Genomic DNA, 15,413 nt, shown 5'->3' on the forward strand with positions numbered 1-15,413 from the left:
TCCCCACCACAGGACATAGGGGCCTGGAGCCGCACACCCGCCCATGGCTGGGCTATCTTCACACCACTAGGACGTATGCCCGGCAACAACATCCGAAAAACGTGAGTACATTGTTTGTAGGTCCACAGAGGAGGACAAAAAGAATGCAGTCCCTAGTGGTTAGTTCAAATTTATGGGTATGGAGTCCTATAGAATTGGAGAGGAGGTGGGGTTAACCAACCGTAGTCTGCCATGGAGTCTGTCAGGAAATTCGTTTTTTTGATAAAAAATGTGGGATATTTATTATAGCAAAAAGTAAAAGATATTGTGTGTGTTTTTTTTTTTTTTTTTTTTTTTTTTAAATTGTCACCCTTTTTTGTTTACAGCACAAAAAATTAAAATCGCAGAGGCAATCAAATACCACCAAAAGAAAGCTCTATTTGTGGGGAAAAAAGGACGTCAATTTTGTTTGGGTACAGCGTCTCACGATCGCGCAATTGTCAATTAAAGCGACGCAGTGCTGAATCGCAAAAAATGGCCTGGTCAATTAGCAGCCAAATCTTCCGGAGCTGAAGTGGTTAAAAACAGCAGTGCAAATGTGTGTGAGTTCCCTTTAAATGTATTTCTCCTGCTCCACGTGACTTCCGACATCTCTTCTCCAGGCACCACCTCCTCCGGGAAGGCTGGAACAAGTTTCAGTTTCGTTTCTGCTGTTTAGTCTTTCCAGTTCTGTCGCTGCCTTTGCCATAACAGCTTCTTCCTGTGGCTGTACCCTGCGTCCAGTCCTATTACAATGTCACAAACTCTGAAGGAGGTGGATTCCATCAAGAGCAGTCTGAGCTGCAGCATCTGCCTTGAAATATTCACTAACCCTTTAAGTCTTCCTTGTGGGCACACCTTCTGCCAGGCATGTATTCATGGGCACTGGGACTCCCTGAATCCTGTACCTGATACTTTCAGCTGTCCTGAATGTAGGGGAAACTTTCCCCAGCGACCAGAACCTCAAAAAAATGTTAGCCTGCAAAAGGTGGTGGATGATTGGAAAGTACTGGAGCAGAAGAGGATTCTGGTGGCACCGGCTCTCGCAGAAAGTGGACCTAAGGGAGCTAGGACCATGTGCCAGGACCACAATCAAGAACTGACTTTATATTGCTGCACAGAGAAACGGTGCATATGCTGCAAGTGCATGCTGAAAAGCTGCCGAAATCATAACCTCCAGGATATAGAAGAGCAAAGTGAGAAAGAGAAGGTGAGAGAAAAGTATTAATGCAAACACTTCAGCTCAACTTTTTTTTTGTTCAATAGATGGTGGAAGAGCTTTACTGAAGTGGTAAAGAGCTGTACTGGGGGATAGAGCTGTACTGAGGTGGAGGGGGAATAGAGCTGTACTAAGGTGGGCGAGAGCTGGACTGAGGGGGGAATGGAATAGAGCTGTACTGAGGGTGGGGGGACTAGAGCTGTACTGAGGGGGGGGGGGGGGGAGGAGAGCTGTACTGAGGGGGGCGGGAGGGGAGGAGAGCTGTACTGAGGGGGGCGGGAGGAGAGCTGTACTGAGGGTGGGAGGACTAGAGCTGTACTGAGGGGGGGGGGGGACTAGAGCTGTACTGAGAGGGGGGGGAGAGCTGTACTGAGAGGGGGGGGGGAGAGCTGTACTGAGAGTGGGGGGGAGGAGAGCTGTACTGAGGGGGGGGAGCTGTACTGGTGGGGGGGGGAGCTGTACTGAGGGTGAGGGGAGGAGAGCTGTACTGAGAGTGGGGGGAGGAGAGCTGTACTGAGAGTTGGGGGGAGGAGAGCTGTACTGAGAGTGGGGGGGAGGAGAGCTGTACTGAGAGTGGGGGGGAGGAGAGCTGTACTGAGAGTGGGGGGGGAGGAGAGCTGTACTGAGAGTGGGGGGGGAGGAGAGCTATACTGAGAGTGGGGGGGGAGGAGAGCTGTACTGAGAGTGGGGGGGGAGGAGAGCTGTACTGAGAGTGGGGGGGGAGGAGAGCTGTACTGAGAGTGGGGGGGGAGGAGAGCTGTACTGAGAGTGGGGGGGGAGGAGAGCTGTACTGAGAGTGGGGGGGGAGGAGAGCTGTACTGAGAGTGGGGGGGGAGGAGAGCTGTACTGAGAGTGGGGGGGGAGGAGAGCTGTACTGAGAGTGGGGGGGGAGGAGAGCTGTACTGAGAGTGGGGGGGGAGGAGAGCTGTACTGAGAGTGGGGGGGGAGGAGAGCTGTACTGAGAGTGGGGGGGGAGGAGAGCTGTACTGAGAGTGGGGGGGGAGGAGAGCTGTACTGAGAGTGGGGGGGAGGAGAGCTGTACTGAGAGTGGGGGGGGAGGAGAGCTGTACTGAGAGTGGGGGGGGAGGAGAGCTGTACTGAGAGTGGGGGGGGAGGAGAGCTGTACTGAGAGTGGGGGGGGAGGAGAGCTGTACTGAGAGTGGGGGGGGAGGAGAGCTGTACTGAGAGTGGGGGGGGAGGAGAGCTGTACTGAGAGTGGGGGGGGAGGAGAGCTGTACTGAGAGTGGGGGGGGAGGAGAGCTGTACTGAGAGTGGGGGGGGAGGAGAGCTGTACTGAGAGTGGGGGGGAGGAGAGCTGTACTGAGAGTGGGGGGGAGGGGAGCTGTACTGAGGGGGGGAGCTGTACTGAGAGTGGGGGGGAGGAGAGCTGTACTGAGAGTGGGGGGGAGGAGAGCTGTACTGAGAGTGGGGGGGAGGGGAGCTGTACTGAGGGGGGGAGCTGTACTGAGAGTGGGGGGGAGGAGAGCTGTACTGAGGGTGAGGGGGGAATAGAGCTGTACTGAGGGTGGGGGAATAGAGCTGCACTGAGAGGGAGAGATGTACTGATTGGGAAAAAAGTATGGGGGGGGGGGGGATTGGAGCTGTACTAAGAGGGGGAGCTAAGCTATACTGAGGGTATAGAACTATACCGCGGAATGTACTGATATAAAGAGCTGTACTGAGGGGGAAGAGCTGTACTGATAAAAAAAGGTGTGCTGAGGGGGAGAACTGTACTGGGGGGCTGTACTGATGAAAAAAAGAGCTTTATTGAGGAGAGCTGTACTGAGGGGGAAGAGTTATATTGAGCATCGTTGTCAGTGGCAAAGCTTGAGCTGGACCAAGTAAAGTGTAAAAAAAACCAAAAAAAAAACAAAAAAAAAAAAAGTATATGAACCCATCTTGTAGAGGATTCACAAAACTGTCTTCTATAACAACCCAACTAACCACACCTCAAAGTAGATCATCTTCTCTACATCACTTCCCTTTTAAGCACTTCCTACTGGAAAAGCAACACTTCTATGGGCTTTTATAAAGCATTCTTGAACCATTTTCAAAGCTTCATAAACACAATGAAAACACATCATAAATGCTATAGGAGCATTTACTGAGCATTGCTTCATTCTTCATAATCAACACAGGTGTGAATGAGCCCTTGCACACTCCGTATGTTGCACAATCCTGGCTCTGTACTCTGTATGTCACATGCTCCCGACCCCCGTACTCTGTATGTCGCACGCTCCCGACCCCGTACTCTGTATGTCGCACGCTCCCGACCCCGTACTCTGTATGTCGCACGCTCCCGACCCCGTACTCTGTATGTCGCACGCTCCCGACCCCGTACTCTGTATGTCGCACGCTCCCGACCCCGTACTCTGTATGTCGCACGCTCCCGACCCCGTACTCTGTATGTCGCACGCTCCCGACCCCGTACTCTGTATGTCGCACGCTCCCGACCCGTACTCTGTATGTCGCACGCTCCGAGCCCCCCCACTCTGTATGTCGCACGCTCCTGACCCCCCCCACTCTGTATATCGCACGCTCCTGACCCCCCCCCACTCTGTATATCACATTCCCAACCCCCCTACTCAAGTTTTAAGCCGCTTCTGCTGTTAGCGTAATTTAGCCACATACACAACTCGCCACTGCATGTACCACCTACTATTTTTTCCTCTGGGTCTCTGAGGCTGAACCCCCCTCCCCCACCAGAAAAAGAGTCCTAAATGAAGGACCATAGGTGCCACTGAAACAGAAAGACATAGAAAGCAATAAAAGCCCAAGAGAGGATCTATCTATGGGTACCTACTCCCCCCTTCCCGATGTCAAGTCACTGGAGCAAGCACCAGGAAGAGACCAGTGCTTTATGCAGCAATTGCAGATTCTTGCTGGTGTGGAAACTAGTTCTAAGCAAATATTGTGTACGAGCATGGCTGTTCGCATGTAATTGTTCAGATCAGTGGTTATATGTGATTGGGGCCTCTGACCAGCCCTGGATGCAGACCATTTGCAGTTTGGCGGTTCTGGCTTAATACAAACTGGATGCAGCCAACCATACAAGTTGGTATGCAGCCACAGCATTAGCCCCATCTGTACACAGCAGCCTAATCACCTGTCTGCCTGAAGCCGTTTGACACACTCCCTCTCCTCCTTTGCAATACAAGTCTGTGTTGAAAGGTGTGACCAATACTCAGCTCTTCCAGTATAGAGCACTGGGGTGAGGGGTCAGGAAACACATTTCCACTGAGTCTGGTCTATAAACAGAAAAAAAGTTGTGATATATTGTGGGTTTTAAACCATTGGATGAAAAAACTGTAATAATAAGGTAGACCAGGGCTTTTAGAAATTAGAGACCTAAATGGGTTGCAAGTGAATAAGAACGAATCCAGAGCTATGGTTTCCCTAAACAGTTATATTGAAGGCATGCCATGAATGATAACTGCCACAGTTGCTTGTGCTCTCAACCAAATGGCTGGTGTCAAAACCGATGACATATGCAGCACCATGGCAACTGCAGATCTAACAGAAGCTAAGATGGCAGCTTCTTTGGCTGTAAAAGAGAGAAGGGTTTAGTACCGCTTTAATCCAGTAGATCATTGTGACAATGAGTGGCACCACAATACATCACACATTGCCGCAATGCAAGGCAAAAAAGCTTGTTTTACCACGTATCAGTGCAACGTATAAGCCTGAATAGGGCTCTATGGATCTACACAACATGATTTGACATTTATTTTTCTCTTGTGTTACAGACAAGTCTTTTAAATAATTTAGTATCCAATGGTCACCAGAAAGAGAACATAGAAAAAGCGATTGAGGACTGGAACAGTAAAAGTGAGAATATTAAGGTATGGAATGAGTAAGTAATGTTATCCAGGCTGATGCTTCATTGTTTTAATCTGAAAGGATATCTACAGTGACAGAAAAGTATTTGATCCCCTGCTCATTTTGTATGTTTGCCCACTGACAAAGAAATGATCGGTCTATAATTTTAATGGTAGGTTTATTTTAACATTGAGAGATAGAATAACAACAAAAATCCCGTAAAAACGCATTTCAAAAAAGTTATAAATTGATTATGGGGAGCTGGCAAAGGTATTGAATTTATTCTTTTCCCTCGTGAAGACCGAGGAGTCGGGGGCTTCCCTTAACCAAAACTGCAGTATTTATCCTTGTGACACATCACAGGAAGCACCCTCATGGCTAACCGAGGACAGAATTAGATTTAGACTTGGGAAACTTAACATTAATAAATCACTGGGACCAGATGGCTTGTACCTGAGGGTACTTAGGGAACTCAGTAAAGTAATTGCAAGACCATTGTTCTTAATTTTTACTGAGTCTACAGACTGGAATGGTACCAGCAGATTGGAGAAAAGCCAATGTAGCACCAATATTTAAAAAGGGCCCAAAATACATTCCTGGGAATTACAGACTAGTTAGCCTAACATCAATAGTATGCAAGTTGTTGGAGGGGATGATAAGGGACTATACAAGATTTTAGTAACAAGGACAGTATCATTAGCAGTAATCAGCATGGATTCATGAAGAATCGTTCTTGCCAAACCAATCCTATTAACCTTCTATGAGGAGGTGAGTTGCCATCTAGATAAAGGAAGGCCCGTAGATGTGGTGTATCTGGATTTTGCAAAAGCATTTGACACAGTTCCCCATAAACATTTACAAAATAGGGTCCGTTGGCATGGACCATAGGGTGAGTACATGGATTGAAAACTGGCTACAAGGGCGAGTTCAGAGGGTGGTGATAAATGGGAATTACTTGGAATGGTCAGGGGTGGGTAGTGGGGTCCCCAGGGTTCTGTGCTGGGACCAGTCCTATTTAATTTGTTCATAAACGACCTGGAGGATGGGGTAAACAGTTCAATCTCTGTATTTGCGGACATTACTAAGCTAAGCAGGGCAATAACTTCTCCGCAGAATGTGGAAACCTTGCAAGAAAATCTGAACAAATGAATGGGGTGGGCAACTATATGGCAAATGAGGCTTAATGTAGAAAAATGTAAAATAATGCATTTGGGTGGCAAAAATATGAATGAAATCTATACACTAAGGGGAATCTAAGATGGAAAAAGACCTAGGGGTCTAGTAGATGATAGGCTCAGCAATGGCATGCAATACTAAGCTGCTGCTAACAAAGCAAACAGAATATTGGGATGCATTAAAAAAGGATTAACTCCAGGGATAAAGCGATAATTCTCCCACTCTACAAGACTCTCGTCTGGCCGCACCTGGAGTATGCTGTCCAGTTCTGGGCACCAGTCCTCATGAAGGATGTACTGGAAATGGAGCGAGTACAAAGAAGGGCAACAAAGCTAATAAAGGGTCTGGAGGACATTAGTTTTGAAGAAGGGTTGCGAGCACTGAACTTATTCTCTCTGGAGAAGAGACGCTTGAGAGGGAATATGATTTTAATTTACAAATACCATACTGATGACCCCACAATAGGGATAAAACTTTTTCGCGCAAAGGGAGTTTAATAAGGCACGTGGCCACTCATTAAAATTAGAAGAAAAGAGGTTTAACCTTAAACTACCTTAGAGGGTTCTTTACTGTAAGAGCGGCAAGGATGTGGAATTCCCTTCCACAGGCGGTGGTCTCAGCGGGGGACATCGATAGTTTCAAAAACTATTAGATAAGCACCTCAACGACCGCAACATACAGGGATATACAATGTAATACTGACATATAATCGCACACATAGGTTGGACTTGTGTCTTTTTTTCAAACTCACCTACCATGTAACTATCTATGTAGCCAGTTCACACATCTCTGCAGCGACTCCAGTGTGAATTTCACAGGAGCCCTGTTTGTCTTTTGGTCTGTTTCAGGTCCAAATTCAGCTCAAAATTCAGGCTGAAATCGGTCCTGAAACGGTGAATAGAGATGCACCAAACTTCTGCTGTGAGCCACTGCATGTTCCAGTGTGAACCCAGCCTAAATGAGTGAAATAAGTATTTGACCCCTTCGCAAAACATGACTTAGTACTTGGTGGCAAAACTCTTGTTGGCAATGAGAGGTCAGACCTTTCTTGTAGTTGGCCACTAGGCTTGCACACATCTCAGGAGGAATTTTGTCCCACCCCTCTTTGCAGGTCATTAAAGGGGTTGTATGGGTTTGTTTTTGTTTTTTTGTTTTTTTAATAACAAACATGTTATACTTACCTCCACTGTGCAGTTTGTTTTGCACAGAGTGGCCCCGATCCTCCTGTTCTGGGGTCCCCTGGTGGCTGTCCCGGGCTCCTCCCGGCAATAGCTAACCCCCCTCTCGGAAGCTCTATCCCAAGGGGGTTAGCTTGCGGGCGCACTCGCTAGACACAGACGGCTGCGTCATTGGATGTGATTGACAGCAGCGCGAGCCAATGACTCCGTGGAGAAGAGGACGCGTGGGACACGCACAGCAGGTGAACGGGGCTCAGGTAAGTAAGCGGGGGGGGCGGGGGGGGGAGCCGTCATTGCCAGGTGTTTTTTCACCTTAATGCATCCTATGCAAAAACATGAACCTTTACAACCCCTTTAAAGTTTTGAGGCTGACGTTTGGTAACTCGAACCTTCAGCTCCCTCCAGATATTTTTTATGGGATTAAGGCCTGGACCACTCCAGGACCTTAATATGCTTCTTCTTGAGCCACTCCTTTGTTGCCTTGGCCATGTGTTGTGGGTCATTGTCATGCTGGAATTTCCATCCATGACCCATTTTCAATGCCCTAGCTGAGAGAAGAAGGTTCTCACCCAAGATTTGAAGGTACATGGCCCCGTCCAGCGTCCCTTTGAGGTGGTGAAGTTCCCCTTAGCAGAAAAACACCCCCAAAGCATAATGCTTCCACCTCCATGTTTGAAGGTGGGGATGGTGTTCTTGGGGTCATAGGCAGCATTCCTCCTCCTCCAAACGCGGCGAGTTGCGTTGATGCCAAAGAGCTTGATTTTGGTCTCCTCTGACCACAACACTTTCACCCAGTTCTCCTCTGAATCGTTCAGATGTTTATTAGCAAACTTCAGACGGGCCTGTAAATGTCCAGGGGGGCCTTGCGGGCGCTGCAGGATTTCAGTCCTTCTTGGGGTAGTGTGTTACCAATTGTTTTCCTGGTGACCATGGTCGCAGCTGCCTTGAGATCGACAAGACTCTTCTGTGTAGCTCTGGGCTGATTCCTCACCGTTCTCATGATCATTATAACTCCACGAGGTGAGATCTTGCATGGAGCCCCAAAATGAGGGAGATTGACAGTTATTTTGTGTTTCTTCCATTTGCGAATAATCAAACCAACTGTTGTCACGCTTTCACTAAACTGCTTGGCGATTGATCTTTTAGCTAATTCCAGCCTTGTGTAGGTCTACAATCTTGTCCCTGACATCCTTGGACAGATCTTAAGTCTTGGCCATGGTGGAGAGATTGGAATCTGATTTCTTCTGTGGACAGGTGTCTTTTATACAGGTAACAAACTGAGATTAGGAGCACTCCCTTTATGAGAGTGCTCCTAATCTCAGCTTGTTACCTGTATAGAAGACACCTGGGAGCAAGAAATCTTGCTGATTGATAGGGGATCAAATACTTATTTCACTCATTAAAATGCAAATCAATTTATAAATTTTTTGAAATGCTTTTTTCTGGATATTTTTGTTGTTATTCTGTGTCTCACTGTTAAAATAATAAAAAATTATCAAATCAATCAGCGCAAAAAAAATCCTAAATATTAAAAACAAATGCAGCTGTACACAAGATCATCACATAAACATAGTAAAAACAAAGTGCAGCGCATGTAAGTTAAATGCCAACTAAAAGTTCTAAAGTCCAATAACAGTCCAGCAAAGATAGAAGGTGGACTATATGTTCCAGCAGGCACTAAAGGGATTCCACCTGACAGAACACAAATCAGGATACAATGGTGATAGACCCTCCACCTCCAGAGCACTCGCTTCGGTCACCTCAAGATGTAGACCACTGAACTGACAGGGTCATAAACACATGTCCCATATGGGTAAATCATCCAGGCAAGACCAGGAACTCCAATCGATTTCCCCATGGATATAAATGGTGAGACAAAACAAATCTAAGTGCTCACTGATATCACATTGTAAAAGGCTTTATTATCACAGTAAAATGGCTACTTACAAAGGGCTTGAATTAAAAGCGCATTTCCAGAGTAGGCTTAACAGTGTGTAAGACTCAGGTCGGCAGTTGGTGACGTCAGAGTGTGGCTCCTCCCCTGTACGCACTACGTTCAAAGAACTCCGCCCCGCTGACTAAGTTCTATGAACGTAACTTCCGGCAACCGGAAGTGACGTTTGCTTTCCACAGCCAGGGAGAGACACCCGGAAGTAAGCGGTGGATGCTGTCTTCCTTATGTTTGTAAGTCTCATGTCTATCCTGCGCTGTTATTTACGTTGCTGATTTTTAATGACATAAGAATCATCTTACTGTCGTATTTTATGGGGTGTGCCATGGAGTTTAATAAAGGATAAAAATGTAATTATGCTATCTGGAGCTTTTTTTCTTTATCCGAGTACCTATGGGAGATGCTACATAGTTACATAGTTAGTCAGGTTGAAAAAAGACACAAGTCCATCCAGTCCAACCATTAAAAAAAAAAACAAAAGCTGTACGACTCTGACACCCTCCATGATGTGGATGATGGTTACCTGAAACATATTAGGCTTGATATGTTTTGCCTTCTGGTGAGACAGAACCCCTAACGGGAGTGTGACGCACAGCATGAGGATTTTGGTGTGAGGTGCACATCTACAATATCGCATTAGGATCACCATCTGTGTCATTCTGTCCTCTTTATCACCATCTGTCATTCACTTTTCTCATATGCCATTATCATATGAAAGCTAGTCATAAGTAATGACAGTAGCTCTGCTTTAGTATTTAGAGGTACTTTATTGAAGTGCCTGTGGACATTTTACTAATATTTGTGTATAATAATGACCTTATGCATTGTTCTAGCCATGTTTACTGCAGGCTGGCTGTAAACACTGTAATTTGCCTTACATTAACCACCTCAATACTGGGTACTTTCGCCCCCCTCCTTCCCAGACCAATTTTCAGCTTTCAGCGCTCTCACACTTTCAATGACAATTGCGCGGTCATGCTACGCTGTACCCAAATTAAATTGTTATCATTTTGTTCACACAAATAGAGCTTTCTTTTGGTGGTACTTATTCACGACTCCGTTTTTTATGTTTTATGATATAAGCGAAAAAAGAGCGGAAATTTGGGGAAAAAAAAACAATATTTTCTTTCTATTTTAAAACAAATCCAATAAAATCAAATTTTGTCATAAATTTAAGCCAAAACATATTCTGCTACATGTTTTTGGAAAAAAAAAAAATCCCGTTAAGTGTATAATAATTGGTTTGTGTGATCATGGACACATGTGCGCAAATGATCATGTACAGATGTGCGCAGGTGACATATGTGTGCAGATAATCATTGGGAGATGTGATTTTACTGGGACATACGTGGGGGACATGTGTTTTTACTATGTGGGGACATGTTTTGGGGACATTGTGTGTTTACTTTTTGTTTTGTGTTTTTACATGTGTGTGGGGTCACTAGACTGGTGATCAGTGAGTAAAAAGCTGTAAAAAACAGCTCATACTCACTGATCAGCAGCCGGCTGCAGCGATCCGCTCTCCTCTCCTCACTGACAACTTCCGTGTGAGGAGAGGAGAGCCGATTGCCTAGCAAGCGGCTCTGTGTTTACATCACATGACGGCTGTGATTCGACACGGCCGTCATGTGATCAGGGGGGCAAATCGCAGAGCCCTCCTGCCGATCGGAGATGCGCCGTGTCCGGGTGACACGAGCGCATCGGGATTGCGCCGCTGCACAGGCACACGATCCCGCTCCTTCTGAGGGATGTTCCTGAACGTCCACTCAGGAGGAGAGATAGCCCACCCGGCTGTTTATGTGCAGTGGCCGGGTGGGAAGTGGTTAAAGAGGGAGTCTACCAAAAAAAAAGATTAAAAGCCAGCAGCTACACATACTGCAGCTGCTGACTTTTCATAAATGGACACTTACCTGTCCTGGAGTCCAGCGATGTCGGCAGCCGAAGCCAAGCAATCCCTCGGCTGCTGCCGCCGCCATTCTCTGTGAGGGAATCGGGAAGTGAATCGTTGCGTCTTCACTTCCCGTTTCCCTACTGCGCATGCACGAGTCGCGCTGCACATCCTAAGTGGTCCCCGCTACCTCCTGGGACCTGTGTGTTTCCCAGGAGACAGCGTCTGGGTGGAACTCCGCTTTAAAGTCCTTTTCAAAGCTTTGTTGTACAAGACATATTCTTCTCATGTCCCATCTGCATTAATATCAATTTTTTCCAGTATTACCTCACCTCCTATTGTGCATGATTGGCACACAAAGTTGATATTGGTTTTGCTCCAATTCTTGTGATGTTCTGGTAGGAAAGCATTTCACTGATGATAACCTCTTTGTCAATATAGTTGACGGTGGATCGGGAGCCTTTCTTATCAGGAACCCATACATTCCACATTCACTCACAAGTCTACATGTCCCCATCTCCCTCATTAAAAATCACACCCACATTATGTATACATTCACCATTAAATATGCTAACCTTCTCAGTGGAAAGTTAAATAATATACATAACAGTAAACCTAATATACTCCCAAATGATGTTATCAGACAAAGAGGGGAAATTACAGATGGGTACCATCATCAGCTATACTGGGTATAATTCTCTCAAGAGATGGGAAAAACACCAAGGTGTCACTTATGACATTCCAGCAGATCGTTTGAGTATGCCAACAACCATACAATAGCTATATATGTCTGGTGCCTCTGTTAAAAAACTTTCCAGCATACTGGAGAATTTTGTGACTTGCTTTTGTGCACCCTACATTGCCAAAAGAGCAGATCAATTACTGCAAGACACAACTAGTGTGGTCATTAAAACACTCTGAGGTACCCAAAAATCAGCTGTGCGTGGACAGGCTGAAGTAATGGCAACTAGCAACAAGCTCTTAATTTAAGGGTTCTATATATGTATACGAAATCTCTCCTCTTTCTCTCACTTTCGCCCCTGAGTTTATTGAATGGTGTAAGTAAGATAAAGAGAACAATACAAGCTTTTTTCATGGTCCTCTCAAGTACCCCTACAGGTATGTTTAAACCCTTTTCAATTGATAACCATGCTAGTACATGACTAGATTCCATTAGCACAATTATCCAAGCATGTAACCATTTACAATCATTATTTACAGTTTCCACACTTTCACATACTACCAAGCATCATTGTAGTGCCTATTAATCTCCTTTAGGCGCCTTTCACATGGACGGCTATTCTGCCGCAGTTAAAAGCATGTTTTTTTTCCTGTGGAGTTCAAGACTCCAGGCACTGCGATCAGCTGCATTTGCACAGTGCGATTAGCTGCAGTCGCGTTTGGCTGCGGTTTGCCATTTCCATGGCAACCCGACAGGGTGCCGACTCGCACTGTTTGGTATGAAATGGCGTGGGTTCCCCCCCAGGGGCATACCAGGCCCTTCAGTCTGGTATGGATTTTAAGAGGAACCCCTACGATGAAAAAACGGCGTGGGGTCCCCCCCCAAAATCCATACCAGACCCTTATCCGAGCACGCAGCCCGGTCGGTCAGGAAAGGGGGTGGGGACGGGCGAGCGCCCCCCCCCCCCCTCCTGAGCCGTACCAGGCTGCATGCCCTCAACATGGGGGGTGGGTGCTTTGGGGGAGGGGGCGCCCTGCGGCCCCCCCACCCCAAAGCACCTTGTCCCCATGTTGATGAGGACAAGGGCCTCTTCCCTGGCCGTTGGTTGTCGGGGTCTGCGGGCGGGGGGCTTATCGGAATCCAGGAGCCCCATTTAATAAGGGGGCCCCCCAGATCCTGGCCCCCACCCTATGTGCATGATTATGGGGTACATGGTACCCCTACCCATTCACCTAGGGAAAAAGTGTCAATAAAAAAAAAAACACTACACAGATTTTTAAAGTAATTTATTAGATAGCTTCGGGGGTCTTCTTCCGGCTTCGGGGGTCTCTCCGGTTCTTCTCCGCGCTCTCTCCGGGTCTTCTGCCGGGCTCCTCCGCCATCTTCTGCTCTTTTGCCGCTCTTTTGCTATAGCGGAGGAGCCCGGTCTTCTGCCTTCTTCCCTCTTCTCTTCTTCTGATGTTGACACGACGCTCTCTCTGGCTGGAATGCACTCTGGGCGCTCCGCTCTGACTTATATAGGCGGTGACCCCGCCCCCTTATGCCATCACAGTCCCTGGGCATGCAGGGACTGTGACGTTTTAGGGGGCGTGGTCATCACCGATGACCACGCCCCCTTATGCCGTCATAGTCCCAGCATGCCCAGGGACTGTGACGGCATAAGGGGGCGGGGTCACCGCCTATATAAGTCAGAGTGGAGCGCCCAGAGTGCATTCCAGCCAGAGAGAGCGTCGTGTCAACATCAGAAGAAGGCAGGGCTCCTCTGCTATAGCAAAAGAGCAGAAGATAGTGGAGGAGCCCGGCAGAAGACCCGGAGAGCGTGGAGAAGAACCGGAGAGACCCCCGAAGCTGGAAGAAGACCCCCGGAGCTGTCTAATAAATTACTTTAAAAATCTGTGTGGGTGGGGGGCCAGGATCTGGGGGCCCCTTATTAAATGGGGCTCCCGGATTCCGATGAGCCCCCCACCCGCAGACCCCGACAACCAACGGCCAGGATTGTCGGGAAGAGGCCCTTGTCCTCATCAACATGGGGACAAGGTGCTTTGGGGTGGGGGGGCCGCAGGGCGCCCCCTCCCCCAAAGCACCCACCCCCCATGTTGAGGGCATGCGGCCTGGTACGGCTCAGGAGGGGGGGGGGTGCTCGCCCGTCCCCACCCCCTTTCCTGACCGACCGGGCTGCGTGCTTGGATAAGGGTCTGGTATGGATTTTGGGGGGGACCCCACGCCGTTTTTTCGGCATAGGGGTTCCTCTTAAAATCCATACCAGACCGAAGGGCCTGGTATGCCCCTGGGGGGGCACCCACGCCATTTTTTAATTTAAAATTTGGCGTGGAGTTCCCCCCTCAAGAGTCATACCAAACAGTGCCGGGCATTGGTGGGGATCCGAGTCGGATCCCCGTGCTTGTCGCTCATTGGGAAAGGAAAAATCATTTTTCCTTTCCCGATGAGCAGCTCGGCGCTGTTATCCGCAGCTGACACAGTGCACTGCGGTTATGTGCGGATAGCTGCGCTAAATCGCTCCTGGACGCAGTCAATTCTATTTTTTCTATCCGCACAGAACCGCATGTATCTAATTCGCAGCTAAACGCAGTGTGTGAATGGGGCCATAGGAAAGCATTGTGTGCTTTTAGCTGTGGTAGAAAATTAGAAAATCCGCAGCTAAAAGCACCATTCTATCTGTCCGTGTGAAAGGGGCCTTACCAGTCACTATCAATAGTCTATTGTCCATATCAGACATTTAAAGTGTCCGTTTCCAGATGATGTCCTTACACACTTAAACAAGGAACTTATAATTTCTTTCCATCATTTCTGCCAGAGGCTGAGGAAAATCCAAGTCTCTTTTCTTTGGGCTAGGCCATTTAAAAGCTCTGTATTAACCTAGGTGTCATGGGTGATGGGATTCCACTTATGCCATCCTTGCTCTGCATATATTCCAATTGCCACCACAAGTATGGCTTGCTGTTCCTCCTCCAGGTTCCCAAAGTTTAGATATCTGGTCACCTCATTGTGGAACCTCGAAATAAACAAACAAGAGCAGCATCAGATTCTTAGCAGTTACTATTAGAGGTCGACCGATATATCGGCGATATTTGGCGTTTTTTACTTAATCGGCATCGGCCGATTGTGCTGATAAAAAAGGCCGATTATAACTTCAGCCGTGACTTGCAAATGACTTCTGTAATAGAAGTCAATGCAAGTTTCCCTAAGTTATCTGTGGAGAGGATTCTCTCCTCCTCTGGGCAGCCTGCCAAGTACGATAAGAAGATACATTGTATCTTTTAGGTTCTTTTTATCAATAGACTGAACTCCGTGTGTAGAAGTTTTCAGTTTAACCATTTAAAGACTAAGGCCTCTTTCACACGGGGCAGATCAGTCATGATCCGCCCCGTGAACACACGCTGGCTCAGCGGGGATCGCTCCGCCGATCCCCGCTGAGCAGGAAGATGACAGGTGCATCGCTGCACGCTGTGCAGCGACGGACC

At 47.6% G+C, this 15,413-nt stretch overlaps 1 protein-coding gene across 2 annotated transcripts in view; it reads left to right on the forward strand.

Annotated features, from left to right (window-relative positions):
- Positions 1-630: 630 nt before the first annotated feature.
- TRIM65 (tripartite motif containing 65) overlaps positions 631-15,413 on the forward strand; it is an 85,186-nt gene continuing 70,403 nt past the window's right edge. For both annotated transcript variants that reach the window (XM_073608234.1, XM_073608235.1), the window contains exons 1-2: positions 631-1,228; positions 4,984-5,079. In XM_073608234.1, the coding sequence (XP_073464335.1) occupies positions 773-1,228; positions 4,984-5,079 (552 nt within the window). In that variant the 5' untranslated portion in view covers positions 631-772. The remainder of the gene's footprint in view (positions 1,229-4,983; positions 5,080-15,413) is intronic.

Source organism: Aquarana catesbeiana, linkage group LG12 (assembly GCF_042186555.1).
Source record: "Aquarana catesbeiana isolate 2022-GZ linkage group LG12, ASM4218655v1, whole genome shotgun sequence".
In the NCBI taxonomy this organism is placed as follows: Eukaryota; Metazoa; Chordata; class Amphibia; order Anura; family Ranidae; genus Aquarana; species Aquarana catesbeiana.